The sequence below is a fragment of the Dama dama genome, chromosome 4 (genome assembly GCF_033118175.1).
Source record: "Dama dama isolate Ldn47 chromosome 4, ASM3311817v1, whole genome shotgun sequence".
Classification (NCBI taxonomy): domain Eukaryota; kingdom Metazoa; phylum Chordata; class Mammalia; order Artiodactyla; family Cervidae; genus Dama; species Dama dama.
In genome coordinates, this window is record NC_083684.1 from 48,159,871 (window position 1) to 48,176,039 (window position 16,169).

At 45.6% G+C, this 16,169-nt stretch overlaps 1 protein-coding gene across 2 annotated transcripts in view; it reads right to left on the reverse strand.

The window, feature by feature from the left end:
* The window catches only part of SLC7A9 (solute carrier family 7 member 9), a 33,621-nt gene extending 26,115 nt beyond the window's left edge, over positions 1-7,506 (reverse strand). For both annotated transcript variants that reach the window (XM_061138945.1, XM_061138944.1), the window contains exons 1-7: positions 7,368-7,506; positions 6,494-6,643; positions 3,907-4,054; positions 3,386-3,628; positions 2,826-2,951; positions 2,520-2,619; positions 75-119 (exon numbers count right to left, since the gene is read on the reverse strand). In XM_061138945.1, the coding sequence (XP_060994928.1) occupies positions 75-119; positions 2,520-2,619; positions 2,826-2,951; positions 3,386-3,628; positions 3,907-4,054; positions 6,494-6,580 (749 nt within the window). In that variant the 5' untranslated portion in view covers positions 6,581-6,643; positions 7,368-7,506. The remainder of the gene's footprint in view (positions 1-74; positions 120-2,519; positions 2,620-2,825; positions 2,952-3,385; positions 3,629-3,906; positions 4,055-6,493; positions 6,644-7,367) is intronic.
* Between the last annotated feature and the right edge of the window lie 8,663 nt (positions 7,507-16,169).

A 16,169-nucleotide genomic window follows, 5' to 3' on the forward strand; every position in this document is an offset into this window, starting at 1 on the left:
GTTCCACCTTATGTTTGGGGGAGAGAAGCATGCTGACCTGTCCACTGTCTCCTGCTCTGACTCAGCTTTCTTACCTGGAAGGGTTTCTAAGTTCTTCTGTGATGTAGTTGAGCTGATTCCTATCGGGAAAAAAAGTAACATGAGTAACATAACTTTGACTTTTTTTGCTAAGATTATGAAACACAAAATAATAAGTGTATGCCTCATTTAAACTGTTGAAGTGCTGCACTCAATATGTCAGCAAATTGAGAAAACTCAGCAGTGGCCACTGGAATGGAAAAGGTCAGTTTTCATTTCGATCCCAAAGAAGGGCAATGTCAAAGAATGTTCAAACTACCATACTAGCAACTGTATTAGTTTGAGCTAGTAATTGCCAACAATTGCTAGCAATTGCCAGGGATCAAATTGCCAACATTTGCTGGAACATAAGAGAAAGCAAGGAAATTCCAGAAAAAAACATATATTTCTGCTTCATTGACTATGCTAAAGCTTTTGACTGTATGGATCACAAAAAAAATATGGAAAATTCTTAAAGAAACAGAAGTACCAGACCACCTTACCTGTCTCCTGAGAAACCTATATATTGGTCAAGAAGCAACAATTAGAACCAGACATGGAACAACAGACTGGTTCAAAATTGGGAAGGGAGTACATCAAGACTGTATAGTTGTTGTTCAGTCACTAAGTTATGTCTGATTCTTTGCAATCCCATGAACTGCAGCACATCAGGCTTCCCTGTTCTTCACTATCTCCTAGGTCTACTCAAACTCAAGTCCATTGAGTCAGTGATTACATCCAACCATCTCATCCTCTGTTGCCCCTTTCTCCTCTTGCCCTCAATCTTTCCTAGCATCAGGGTCTTTTCCAGTGAGTCCGCTCTTCACTGTAGGTAGCCAGAGTATTGAAGCTTCAGCATCAGTATCCATCCTTTCAGTGAATATTCAGGGTTGATTTCCTTTAGGATTGACTGGTTTAATCTCCTTTGGTATATTGTCACCCTGCTTATGTAACTTATATGCAGAGTACATCATGCGAAATGCCAGGCTGGGTGAATCATAAACTGGAATCAAGATTGCCAGGAGAAATATCAATGATCTCAGATATGCAAATGATACCACTCTAATGGCAGAAGGTGAAGAGGAACTAAAGAGCCTCTTGATGACAGGGTGAAAGAGGAAAGTGAAAAAACTGACTTGAAACTCAACATTCAAAAAACTAAGATCTTGGTATCTGGTCTATCGCTTCATGGCAAATAGAAGGGGGAAAAGTGGAAACAGTGTAGATTTTATTTTCTTGAGCTCCAAAATCACTGCGAATGGTGACTGCAGCCATGAAATTCAAAGATGCTTGCTCCTTGGAAGGAAAGCTATGACAAACCTAGACAGCATATTAAAAAGCAGAGATATCGCTTTGCCAACAAAGGTCTGTATAGTCAAAGCAGACTATTAGTTTTCCAGTAGTCATGTATGGATATGAGAGTTGGACCATAAAGAAGACTGAGTGCTGAAGAATTGATATTTTCAAACTGTGGTACTGGAGAAAACTTTTGACTGTCCCTTGGACAGCAAGGAAACCAACTCTGAATATTCACTGGAAGTACTGATGCTGAAGCTGAAGCTCCGATACTTTGGGCACCTGATGGGAAGAGCCGACTCATTGGAAAAGACCCTGATGCTGGGGAAAGATTGAAGGCCAAAGGAGAAGAGGGTGGCAGAGGATAAGATGGTAAGGTAACATCACTAACTCAATGAACATGAATTTAAGCAAACTCTGGGATATAGTGAAGGACAGAGGAGCCTGGGGTGCTACAGTCCATGAGGTCACGAAGAGTCAGACATGACTTAGCAATTGTACAACAGCAATATCATACAGAAAATTCCCCTGTAGGAATCTTTTTCCCCCTGTAGGGCTTTCTCTTTTAAAGAAAGCCCTGGTGGCGGTGGGGCTACTAAGATCTGCACATTCTTTAGTTGGTAAGTCTGTACTCCGTGGGAATTTTGTAACTTTTCAACAATTATTGGGAGTAATGAGTCCCCAGCATGCTTTGTAAAAAATGCAAGATTCATTGTCTGAAAAGCAAATGAAGCCTGCAGATTCTCTGCACAAGGGAAAGGCCAGTGTCCTGGATGGCCACATGTATTTGCAAAGTGGAAAGAAAAGTGCTACCCAACAGTCTTGCCTTGTCCCATGCCTGGCAGCCCTCATTGCTTCCAGTCCAGCTGAGCCTGTGTTTGTCTGGTGAAGTTTCTGGCATGAGGCCCCACCAGTGGGGGCTCATGGGCCACTGTGTCGAGGTCTGGTGCCAGGTAAGTGGCTGGGAAAGGGGCAGGTGCCTCTGGGGTTCAAGGAGAACAGAAGGGTGAAGGGTAGGGTACTTAACAAAAGGGAGATGTGAAGGTATATGTTAGAGCCCCATCAAACCCCCAAAAGGAGAAGTCATTGCTTTCCATGTGGTTTCAGGAAGATAGCCTAAAGAAAGCCACAGGCAGATGTGTGCTGTCTTAGACTGAGTGCCTTACCATCCATCATACGCCCAGAGTCCATTATATAATGCCAGACTGATGGAGCCCACAGACGATGATGCGCCTTCAAAAGAGTTTTCAAAATTCTTCGTATTTCCTGTAATCAAGCCAGATAGTTATCAGCTGACTAGACTGGAACTGTGTGAAGGAAGCGGATGACTAGTGACCTCAGGCTATTAAACAAACTCTGAACAACTGGGAAACTATTTCTGTTGAATTCCTGCGTGAAATGTACGCTTAGCAGCAAGACCTCCAGGTGGTCTGTGGCGTGTGGCCCCACCCTCCCCTCCAGCCGAAGGTCACCTTGGGCCAGGAGGACAAGTCCACTGATGATGATAATGACCACGATCACCATCTTGGTCGCCGTGAACACGTTCTGGACATAGCTCCCCAGCCGCACACTCAGCGCGTTCACCGTGGAGATGAGCACTGGGAAGTCAGAGGTGGGCACTGTTCTGTGTCTATGGGCTCAACATCTCCCTCCTTTCTTAAGGCCCTGGAAGGAGTCTCCTTTCCATTCCCAGGCCCCGTTCCCCCCCAGCCTCCCCTCTCCACTGCCATATCCATGCACCTTTGAAATCTAGCCAGGGCTGTCCATCCCCCCGGCCCCCCATCTCTAAGAGCAATAGAGAAGCAGCCAGACTCCAGCCAAGCGCTGTCCTGTGGGGCTCTGATGGCCCCGGAGAGCGGAGACCAGATGGCAAAGGCCATCAGGCTTGGGACCAAGGCCAGACCTGGCCCTGCTCCTTACTGGCGCCTCCAGACCCACCCGGCCTCTTTCTGGGTGTACAGGAGCCCAGTTTCTCCACCCCCAGCGGTACCAGGTCTCTGCCCCCTGTGTGGTGTTCCTCACAGGTACTCACAGATAACAGCGGCAGCCAGGAATTTAATGACAGCTTGGGGAGGGTTGCAGCCCGGGTAGAAGGGCGCACAAACGTACTCGGAGAAGCTGAGACAGATGATGGCAAAGGATGAGGGCTTTATGACGAACAGGCTGCTCCAGGAAAAGAGGTAGGCCGGAATGGGGCCAAAGGCCTCCATCAGGTAGGGATACTCGCCCCCCGACTTGGTGATCATCGTGCCAAGCTCTGCGAAGCACAGGGCGCCTGGAATACAGAGAGAAAGGGGACCCCGGGCCCCTCGTGAGGTCTTGCCCTGGCCAAGGGGTGTGCTCTTCCCACTGGGGGGTGTGCTCCCAGGGCCCACCACATGCCCCTCATCCTGAGCTCTGGCCGTTGGACATTCCGTAAACCCCAGTTTACACACATCTGCACACAAGCATTGAGGGGGATCTGGGCAGCGACACGACTCCGCACAGACAGAGCTCCAACATCCTGCCCCACATGCAACGGGGGGTCATCGCCAGGGTGGGCGTCTTTGTTACCCAGTGTCGCAAGAACCCCACACATGGTCCATATGATGAGACAGGGTCCCACAGCTTCCATGTTGCTGAGCACAGACTTGGGGGAGATGAAGATCCCAGAGCCGATGATGGTGCCCACGATGAAGCAGGTGCCGCTGAACAGGCCCAGCTGGGTTGTAGAGCGGGGGAGAGAAGAGTTAGTGCTGCTGCAGGGTGCAGCTTAGAAGGCCGGACTCAGCCCTCTTCCGTCCATCCTCCTCCCCTCCCACGCTGGGTACAGCCAGGCAGCCCAGAGTCCCAGGCACCTTCACCCTGTACTGTTAGAAGGAGAGTACCAGGGTGCTGCTCCCGGGGATTTGCGTGTGTGCCTGTGTGTGCACACATGCTCAGTCATGCCCAACACCTTGCGACCCCACCAGGCTCCTCTTTCCATGGGATTCTCCAGGCAAGAATACTGGGGTGGGCTGTCATTTCCCCCTCTCGGGGTTCTTCCTTACCCAGGGATCCAACCCAAGTCTCTTGCATCTCCTGCACTGGCAGGCAGATTCCTTATCACTGTGCCACCTGGAAAGCCCCGTGCTTGTGTGGATTAAGTCCGTTAACCCTCACAGCAACAATGAGTCAGTTATGCCATTATCATATTCATCTACAGAGGAGAAAACAGAGGAACAGAAAGATCCAGCTACTGCCCAGGGTGCACAGCCCATGCAGTTCACAGGCCTGGCTGAGGTTCCAAGCACCAGCTCTTACTGCTCTTGACAATGAGGCCCAGGTGGTAAAGCCTGACTTGACAGTCACTCACCAACAAAGGCCCTTAGGACCTGCCTCTGAGCTGGGCCGAGTGGCATGGAGTTCCTCCCCCAAACTAAGAGTGAAGTCAGGGTTTGGGGCTCCTGGCCAGGGACGTGGGGGTGAGGGGTGAGTGACGAGGCCTCCGGGGACAGAAGCACTCAGGGGTTGTGAACTTTCTCTGATGCCCTCTTGTAGAATACGACCTTCCTACCAATGAGACCAGGCTCGGACACACCCCGTATGATTCCATTCCCATGAAATTCCACAAGAGGCAGAACTAATCTGCAGAGATAGAACATAGAGGGGTGGGGGGTTGCCACCTGGAAAGGGGCAAGAGGGAAGTTTCTGGGGTGACCGCTTTGTCAAACTCATCAAACTAAACACTGAAGGTCTGTGCGTTTCACTCTGTGTAAATCCTACCTGAATTCAGAAAAAGTTTCTAAAGAAGAAAATAGTCTGTTTCATGTTCCTGCTTATAACATCAGCCCCCCGAAATTACCAGCCTGATTTCTGGAGCCTGAGTTGAACGTACATATGCCTGTCTCTCTGGGCACAGGCTGCACTCAGGGTTCCAACTCAGAGAACGTGGAGGAGCCCAGCTGTGACCAGCCCCCAAGGGACACACAATTGGAGGAATGGGGGTCCAGAGAAGTGTCAGCTTCTGTTTCCCATAGCCATCTCAGATTTCCTCCTCTGATGGCCCAGGTTGACTCACCAATGCCTTGACTGTCTACGGAGCTCTGCATTCACCCTGAAGCTGCCTACCCAAGTTTAGGACATGCAGAGGGTTTGCTTGGCTATGCTTCTCTCACGGCCAAAAGGAGAGTATTGCTGCTCATCAGCCAATTCCTGGGGTCCCGAGATCCCAGGGTGACACACAGTCAAGCCACATGATGCTCCCTGTCAAGCCCCTGGTCCCTCCTTCCTCTCCTCCGCAGCCAGACGTGGGAGCTCTGGAGGCTCTGCCCAGAGCCCAGCCCACTCCTCCTGCCCTTGACTCCATCCTGACCTCACTCTGGGGGCCCTTGCTCCTCATCCTCTGAGCCCGAAGCTTGTCCATTCACTCCCCCACACCCCCAAACCTCTCCCTCCTCACAGGTCCAGTGACGCCCCCATCTGACTCCTCTCGAGGCTGCAGGCAACTCCAAGTTCAGCCCTTGTGTGTGCTAAGTTGCTTCAGTTCTGTCCAACTCTTTGTGGCCCCATGGACTGCAGCCCTCCAGGCTCCTCTGTCCATGGGGATTCTCCAGGCCAGAATACTGGAGTGGGTTGCCATTCCCTCCTCCAGGGGATCTTCCCAACCCAGGGATCGAACCCACGACTCTTACACCTCCTGCGTTGGCAGGTGAGTTCTTTACCACTAGCGCCACTTGGGAAGCCCTGGTTCAGCCCTTACTACATTCCAGATCAGAGGGATCACCTATGTCACTCCCATGTCAGACTCGCCACCCCAGCTACTGGCTAAGAAGAAATAGGATTTCCCTACTGCCGGAGGAATTCAAACTTAAGAGGACACATGTGGTGAAGGTGCTGTAGCAGGGATCCGACATCCGAAGTTGTCTCTGACTATCTAGGAAAAGACTGTTGGCCTGAGCAAACACCAGCCTTCTAGGTGCTTACCCAGCACATACAAGCACACGCATATTAACCTCACAAGAATATGCTGAGTTCACTGGCAAGAAGGAAGGGGGTGTGAGTGCGAGAAATTGTTTAATCAGAAGTGCTGTGTGTGTGTGGTGGAGGGGGAGGATGACTTGGTTGCGTACACCCACCTTGATTGGACCTGGGAAAGGCCTGTCCCCAAGGATGGCCTTACCTCCTTTTGGAGACTCATGGTCTTGGGTTCGCTGCTCTGGATCGACTTCTCATCCTCCTTCCTTTTTCTCAGGCTCGTCTCTTCCATTTTCCCCTCCTGCCAGTTCTAGGAGGCTGCAAGGAGGCCACGGGCGTTCACTCGGCAAATGCTCTAGCGGACAAGATGCAAATAGAGTCAGCTGTGGGCTGTGAGCACTGATTTCACGAGCAGATAATTATCTACAGTTTTACAGTTGAGAAAGTGCAGCTGTTGACTTCGTAGGCATAATTTGCTCGGGTCCAACAACATCCTGACTGTCCTTCAGACCCTGGGGCAACTGGGGTTCCAGGCTCTTTTCCAAATTCCTCCAGCGTCCCCACGCTCCCTCTCCTATCCTCTGGGTCCTATATCTCAGCAGTGACATGCCTAAAAGTCATTCTGCAGCCCAAGCTCATTTTTTCAAAAGCTTTTAGTAGAGAGGGAGGTGGGAGGGGGGAATCAGGATGGGGAATACGTGTAAATCCATGGCTGATTCATGTCAATGTATGACAAAACCCACTACAATATTGTAAAGTAATTAGCCTCCAACTAATAAAAATAAATGGAAAAAAAAAAGAAATATTTTAAAACATTCTAGAATCTACTTAATGGAGTCAAGTCTGAGGAAAGAAAGCTTTTCTCAAAATTAGTTTCAAAGTTTAAGGCCCCTCGCACATAATAGATCTACAGTACAGATATTTTTTCATTGAGTGATGCAAAGAGCATTGAAGAGAAAATAAAACAGTACAAGGCTGAACTAGTTGGTGGTCATTTCCTGTTCCCTTTCCCCAGATAAAGGCCCTCTCGGGTCCCCGGCCAGGGGCTCTGCCAGCCTTCCCATCACCAATGGCCTTACCTTCACCTTGACCTCGAGGAGCCCAGGGATCTCCCCTGGGTGTCTGACGACCTTCTTTCACACAGCTGTGTCCTAGGAATGGCCATGTCTCATACCCAGGAGAGGAGTAAGCCAGAAGGTACAGAGGTCAACAAAGGTAATTATTAAACACCTTTTCTTTTTAATCTATGAAACTTGGGTAGACCTTGCAAAAAAGGGGAGGGTTGGGCAAGCCAGTTTCTCTCCAAAATGTTTTTGTTTTGTTCATTTGTGTCCAGACCGGTTTGTTTTAAAATTAACCAGAATGCTGCAAATCAACTGCATCTTGTAAGGAGAAATCTCTTTCTGAAAGATGAACCAGAGGAGGTCAATTTTGGACCCCACTCTTCTGTTATCTTAATAGGCTGTGTTTACAACTCCAGGCAGGCAGCACAAACAAACAGCAAAGCTGCATGTGGACCTCTTTCAAGGCGGAAGGGGGGTGGGGGGCGGGGGGAGGACAGGAAGAAATTTCCCTCCCTACTGAGGAATTTCCTACAGCATCCTTGGTCCGCCATCCCTCTGGTTCTGACCAAGACTGCAGGGTGGTGGATGAGTCCTTCCCATTCACCTTGGCCAGTGGCTGGATTTCAGCGCCCTCTGGATCCACAAGTTTGTCCAATGGGGACACAGCGAGGCCTCTGCTCTGCCCACACCTGCAGCCCTGGCCACATGCCTCTGTGATTTGTTACTGCTAATGCTCAAGTGGTCCAGGCCTGTGCTCATAGGACTTTTTTAAAATTAATTTTTTAAATCAAAGTGTAGTTGATTTACAGTGTAGTGATTTACAGTGTTTACAGCAAAGTGAGTCAGTTATACATAATACATCTAGCTGCTTTTTTTTTTTTTTTAACTTTTTATGTTGTGTTGGAGTATAGCCGGTTAGGGACTTCCCAAGGAGACCCAACTAGTCCATCCTAAAGGAAATCAGTCCTGGGTGTTCATTGGAAGGACTGATGGTGAAGCTGAAACTCCAATAGTTTGGCCACCTGATGCAAAGAACTGACTCATTTGAAGAGACCCTGATGCTGGGAAAGATTGAAGGTGGGAGGAGAAGGGGATGGCAGAGGATAAGATGGTAGGATGGCATCACCGACTCAATGGACATGAGTTTGCATAAACTCCAGGAGTTGGTGATGGACAGGGAGGCCTGGCGTGCTGCAGTGCATGGGGTTGCAAAGAGTTGGACACGACTAAGCGACTGAACTGAACTGAACTGATGGCTCAATGGTAAAGAATCTGCCTGCTAAGGCAGGAGCTGCAAGTTCAGTCCCTGAGTCTGGAAGATCCCCTGGAGAAGGAAATGGCAACCCACGCGAGTACTCTTGCCTGAGAAATCCCATGGACAGAGGAGCCTGGCGAGCTATAGTCCATGAAGTTGCAGAAGAATCAGACACTTAGCAGCTGAACAACAGCAGCAACATAGCCAGTTAATAATGTGATGGTTTCGGTGGACAGCGAAGGGACTCAGCATACATATACAGGTATCCATTCTCCCCAAACTCCCCTTCCATCCAGGCTGCCACATAGCTTGAGCAGAGGTCCTTGTTGGTCATCCATTTTAAATATGGTGGTATGCACTTGTCAATCTCAAACTCCCTATCTCCCCAGTCCCATCCTTCCCCCCTTAGCCACTCTTTTTTATACTCTATCCCCATCTAGGCCATTACAGAGTACTGAGTTCCCATTGCCATACAGCAGGTCCTTATTAGTTGTTTATTTTATATATTATAGTGCGTATACGTCGATCCCAATCTCCCAGTTTGTTCCTCCCCCCTTTCTCCCCCTGGTCACAATGTTTGTTTTCTACATCTGTGGCTGTACTTCTGTTTTGTAAAGAGGTTCATTTCTTAGATTCCGCGTATAAGTGATATTATACTTGTCTTTCTCTGACTTCACTCAGTATGACAATCTCAGGTTGAAGGACTTTAAAATGAAAAGGGGTGCAGATGACATCAATTTCGCATTCTTGCTTACTCTCACTTGGGGAAACCGAGGCCCCAGAGGGAGGGAAGCACATCAAGGGGTCTGGAGACCTCTCCTCTCAGACAGGGAGCAGAGGGGCTGCAGTTGTGATCAGCGGGGCTGGGGGCAGACCCGGCCCTCCCCACTGACACCAACTCCTCCGCTTCTCCAATCCCTTATCTCAGATGAGATCTTATCTGAGACGGAAGAGCCCAGCCTAAAGCATGGTTGCTTATCACTGGGCTCCTCCGGCGGCTGTGCTTGGGGGTAAATTTAACAGCATTCTATATATCTAGATGAGCCCAAAGGTCACAGGACAGTGCTAGTGAGTCCCTGGGGATTACTTTGGGACAGGCAGACCTGGGAGAAAGGAAGATTTCTTGGGGTCATCTCTTAAAGGCTTCTGAGAAAGTGGGGCATCTTTGCTAGCCCAGAGTCAGGGTCCCAATGTGGAAGTTTGTTACCTATCCCCTCGGTGGGGCCCCATCTGCTTGTCAGGGCACCTGCTCCTCTTGACTGGCATGGTGCCAGAGCCCGAGGAGCGTGCTCATTCGTGGGCTATCTCTCTTCATTGGCTGTCTCTCTCTCTCTCTGGAGTGTGGAGGCAGGACCTGCCCACAGGCTTGTTAGAGTCACTCCTTCAGTATTTGCTAACACTGCAACATTCAGAGGACGGTCTGAATGCAGACCTTGCAGAGCCCTGCAGAAGGCTCCCTGGGTCAAGGTCGCCCGAAAGGGCTGATAGGCTAACAGAAATCACTGAAGACAGCAGAGTGGCGGTGATGAGTGGGAAGGTCCTATTGATCCACACCAGCCACATGGCCTCAGAGTTACTTACGGCTCTCTGAGCATTGAATTCCGAATCTGTAAAATGGGCCAATACCGGCACACCCCATTCACCAAACAGTGAGAACTGCAGAAGGTTATGCATTAAGCTTCCTGCGTGCATACATGCTAAGTCACTCAGTTGTGTCCGACTCTTTGCGACCCTGTGGACTGTAGCCTGCCAGGTTCCTCTGTCCATAGGGATGCTCCAGGCAAGAATACTGGCGTGGGTTACCATGAACTCCCCCAGGGGATCTTCCCAACCCGGGGATCGAACCCAAGTCTCATGTCTTCTGCATTGGGAGGTGGTGCCACCTGGGAAGCCCGCATTAAGCTTCAGGGTTCTGTTAAAGCAGAGGATCCCCTGGTCTTCCTGGGCCTGTGTCGAATGCTCAGATGCTGAGTTTGGAACACCTGGGCACAGGGATCCTTGTTGAGGGTCAGTTCATTTTTAGTCCTTGTGAGCATTCATTTTCTTAAAACTTGTTTCTTTTTGTTTCATTTTTCCCCAACAGAGTGAGTGTTCAATCAATTATCATAAAGCTCCCCGCTCCCTGCTCTTGCCGCATCAGGGAAAATAATGTGGATTTGTCTCAACACCATTTTTTCCCCCAATTCTTTAAGACCTTTGGCTCATTGTGCATCCAGCCCTTCCACCACATGGCTTAAGTTTTACCTCACTGTAGTCAATTTCCTCTTACAGTTCATTTCCTAGGAGGTTTCGTGTTATTTTATTTTTTCATAAAACTCCATGAAACTTGTTTCTTAAGTTTCTGCTAAAACTCTTGACTTTCCCTTTCTTTTCTTTCTTTTTTTTTTGGCTACACCACACAGCATATGGGATCTTATTTCCCCAACCAGGAATGGAACCCACATCCCCTTCAGTAGAATCACAGAGTCTTAACTCCTGGACCACCAGGGAAGTCCTGACCTTCACTTTCTTTTTTAAAAAAATTATTTAGTTAGTTGTTTTTGGCTGTGCTGGGTCCTTGTTGCCGCGCTGGCTTTTCTGTAGCTGTGGCGAGCTAGTTTACTCTCTAGTTGTGGTAATGGGCTTCTCATTGCAGTGACTTCTCTAGCTGCAAAGCAGAGGCTCTAGGACACTCAGACTTCAATAGTTGCATCATGTGGACTCTGTAGTTGCAACTCCCAGGCTCTGGAGCTCAGGCTCAATAGTTGTGGCACACGGGCTGAGTTGTTAGGATATGGGATCTTCCCGGACCAGGGATCGAATCCATGTCTCCTTCATTGGGAAGCAGATTCTTTACCACTGAGCCACCCAGGGAAGCCCCGTGACCTTCACTTTCAAACTGTGCTTTTTCCAGTAGTAACGATGCTTGCAATCTGAAGGTGATAACACCATCTGCATCTTATCATCTTATATTTGGTCTGTATTTGGTTCCCTGGCCCTGTAATGGTTTATAAAGACATGTTTAGCCCTGCAGTGTAAATCTATATCCCCACAGCCTCTTGGGGTCTTGCCCTCAGAGTCACCGTCCTCTGAATCAGCAGCAAGATCAAACCTTCAGACGGATTCTGACTCTTCCTTTAGCAGTTAAATCTTGTTCCAGACCTGGTGCGAGTTTTCAGACCTTCTCTTCCTAAGTTCACTCGCCTTAGATTCCTTCCCTGTGCTCTTGACAGTAGTTCAGAACTTTGGGAGAATCCAAAAGACTGTACTAGTGTTCACTTACCGTCCTGAATTCCAACTGGAAAAACTCATAAATAGTCAGTGGAATGTGCAAAGTCTTTAAAAGTCAAGAATTTACAGTCTGACCATAAAATAATTAGCAAGGAAAGCATAATTTAAAATCTCTTATCTGGGAAACAATCTGTATCTATATATATCCAAGAGCTATTTGAATAGTGCAATTCTACCTTAGAACTTTGTCCATTCTTTTTTGAGATATAATTGACATATAGTATTATATTAGTTTAAAGTGTACAATGACCCTATATTTGTATGTATTGTGAAATGACTGCCCCAATAAATCTAGTTAACATCTGTCACTACACGTCGTTTCAATTTTTTTTTTCCCTTGTGATGAGAACTGTAAAGATCTACTTTCTTAGCAATTCTCAACAAAGACAGTATTTTTTACAATTTTTATTTCCTTTGTTTGACTGCATCAGGTCTTGGTGGCATGTGGAATCTTTGTTGCCGCACATGGACCCTCTAGTTGAGGTGTGAGGGTTCAGCAGTGGCCGCTCTTGGCCTTAGCTGCTCTTCAGCATGTGGGATCTTAGGTCCTTGACCAGGGAGCGAACCTACGACTCCTGCACTGCAAGGCATGTTCTTAACCACTGGACCATCAGGGAAGTTCCTCAAATAATACAGTATTATTAACTATAGTTACTGCATTGTACATTATGTCTCTAAAACATTTGTTTTGTAATGGGAAGCAGTACCTTTTGACCACCTTTACCCATTTTGCCTACTTCTCGCCTCTGGCAACTACCAACCTGTCTCTATATCCATGAGCTTGGTTTGCTTGGGTTTTGGGGGAGTTTTTTGTTCATTTTTTGGGCTTGTTTCTTTGAATCCTACATACAAGTGAGAGCATTTTTATTTGTTTTTCCTTGACTTATTTCACGTAGCATAATGCTGTTACAGTCCATTCATGTTGTCACAAATGGTAAGATTTCCTTCTTTTTATGGCTAAATAATATCCTATTCTCTCTTTATATATTTGTACATGTGTATATATATGTCACATCTTCTTTATTCATCCTTTGAGGGACACTTAGGTTGTTCCCACATCTTGGCTATTATAAATAATGCTGCAGTGAACATGGGGATATAGATATCTCTTTAAGTTTGTGTTTTTACCCAGAAGTGGAATTTCTAGATCATATGGTAGTTCTATTTTTAATCTGCATATTGTTTTCCATAGTGGCTGCACCAATTTATGTACCGCCAACAATGTACAGGGTTCCCTTTCTTCCACATCCTTGCAAACACTTGTTATTTCTAGTCTTTTTGACAATATCCATTCTGACAGGTGTTAGGTGATATCTCATTGTGATTTTAATTTGCATTCCCCTGATGATTAGTGATGGTGAGCATCTTTCCATGTATGTGTTGGTCATCAGTATGTCTTCTTTGGGAAAACATCTTCAGATACCTCTACCTATTTTTTAATCAGATTTTTTTTTTGCTGTTGACTTGTACATATAGATAGATAGTATATGATATTACAGTTTCTATTGAAGCATAATTTTTTTTTGTTTAAGGCCACCCTCATTTCTACCAAAGATAACCAAATTGACCCTCATTTGTTTTCAAAGTTAAGTTTAGTTTCATTAAACTTGGACTGATTATTTACATAAGTTCAGCAAGAACATGAATTGACCATAGAGGCTATTTTAAATCTGCATTGCTGGAACTTTTCATAAAAATCTCCAGATTGAACTTTTTTAATAGCCTTTTGAGGCGAGGAAGCCATGTTAAGGACTTGTCATCAGGCTCACCTGTAATATCTACATTCAGGTAAATTCCTCTCTTCTGGAAGGCCCACAGAATAGCCTGCAGTTGACAGGCCGCCAGAAAGTGACCTTCCTTGCTCACCGGACAGGGCTGTTGGAAACAGTGTGAGCCAGGATGTCAATTTTAGCTCCTAAAGCTGTCCATTCAAATCTGATTCTATGCACATTCTCCAATAAGACATTTTAGTCAAAGCCAGGGCAATACAACTAATGTTTCTAAATGTGTCCTGTTACAAAGAGACCAGATTCTTAGTAAACTTATATAAATAACTATATTGCCATAAAAGTGAGAAAGAATTGCTTACTAAGAGTTTCCAAATTCTGGAGGGATCCAGTAGGGAGAGAGATAAATGTTTCCATTTTGCTAGCAAAGGTATAATTTACCAAATTGCTGTGATTCATAGTGAGCGTAAGAGGAAATGTTTTTGAGCATAAGAGAAAAGGTTTTCTTGTTTCTAGAAAACAAACATTAAAAAAAACATAATATTTCAGACAAAAAGTCATAAAATTATAATCATATTCATCAGCTCATTCAGTCTTATGTAACTAATTTGCATGGATCATTTGTTAGCAGTTTTATGAAGCTATCAGGTTTGCCATTAGAGTTCTGTGATCTTACCTAGTTCAATGGTATGATCTGAAATTTATCAGAAACATATATTTGTCAAAAAGTCCTTTCTATGAGTCTTCTTGAAGATGAAGCATTTTTGTGGAAGCATCAATAGTAACTGTCTGTAAATGACAAAGACAAATGGCATGGTTAAAGATGTGATTACAATGCAGTTGACAAGGAAATTTGGTTATTTCGATGACATACAACACTTTAAGATGATAACTAAAATTATGACTGATCGCATATTATCAGGATATATCAGATTTTTAGGAATTTCACATCATTTTTTTAGAACATATGTATTCATCAATGCAATATAACCTAAGATGGTTTATCATCACTTATTTGACAATGCTTCCCATGTAATTTAGCATGCCAATCAAGCCTTGTTAGCTTAATATCTCTCTTTGACATGTTTAAGGGACCCTCTGGAAAATCCCAAAATTTGCTAGAGGTCAGACAGACTTCATTTAGAATTTGATTTGAGAAAGTTAATCAAAGATATCAGAAGGTTTTAAACACTTGTTCAAATAGGATCATAAGTCACTGTGAAACAATGCTTAGTTATTCACTTAACCAAAGTGACAAAGACTTTACAGGCAAATACAGAAAATTTAATAATTGTTAAAAAGAAAAAACCAACTCCTTTGCTCTGGTAATATGGAAAATATTCAGTGTAAGTAATCAAAAACCTGATAAAACAACACAGGAAATTATTTTGATGAAACATAAAAATCTCTGCTTTTTAGACAGACTACTCAGAGGTAAAGAAAAACCTATTACAATTTCCTTACCATAGCGGACTTTTGTCTTTTCAACATGGAGAAAAAACAAATTCTGATTTTGTACCAGCTTTTAATATTTATTCACTCAAATTCATTTCAAGCTTAGCCAGTCCTGACCATGCACAAGAATTTTTTCTCAGGGTTCATTTCCCCTAAACCCTCTTTAACTTCCCTTTTTCCATTCAGATTTTGCCCTATGCTTTGCTTCTCTTTTCCCCTTTTAAGCGTCTTATCTATTTATTTATTTTGGCTGTGCTGGGTCTTGGTTTCATTTCTGCATGTGGGCTTTCTCTAGTTGTGGTGTATGGATTTCTCATTGCAGTGGCTTTTCTTGTGGAACACGGGCTCTAGGGTGTTCAGATTTCAGTAGTTGCTGCCTGTGGGCTTAGTCACCCTGCGGCATGTGAGATATTCCTGGACCAGGGATCGAACCCATGTCCCTTATATTGGCAGGCAGACTCTCAACAACTGGACCACTTGGGAGGTCCCTCCCTCTCTTTTTTTAAACCTCTCTTTAGGACCTGTCTTTTCTTTTTGTTATTGTTGTTCAGTCACTAAGTTGTGTCCAATTCTTTGCAACCCATGGACTGCAGCATGCCAGGCTCCTCTGTCTTCCACTATCTCCTAGAGTTTGCTCAAATGCATGTCCAGTGAGCCAGTGATGCTATTTAACCATCTCATCCTCTGCCACTCCCTTCTCCTGACTTCAGTCTTTCCCAGCATCAGGGTCTTTTCCAATGAGTTGACTCTTCGCATCAGGTAGCCAAAGTATTGGAGTTTCAACTTCGGCATCAGTCCTTCCAATGAATATTCAGGGTTGATTTCCTTTAGGATTGACTGGTTTGATATCCTTGCTGTCTGAGAGACTCTCAAGAGTCTTCTCCAGCACCACAATTTGAAAGCATCAATTCTTTGGTGCTCAGCCTTTTTTATGGTCCAACTCTCTATTCCGTTAGCAACATTCATTTACATTCCTTATATCTTTTTTAAAAATTTCCTTGCATATGAATATATTTTTCTATTTATTTTACTGATTTTAATTACATCAAATAATTAAAATTATTGGAACTCTATTCAGAAACTTTTTCTAGTGAAAATTAACAAGTTAGC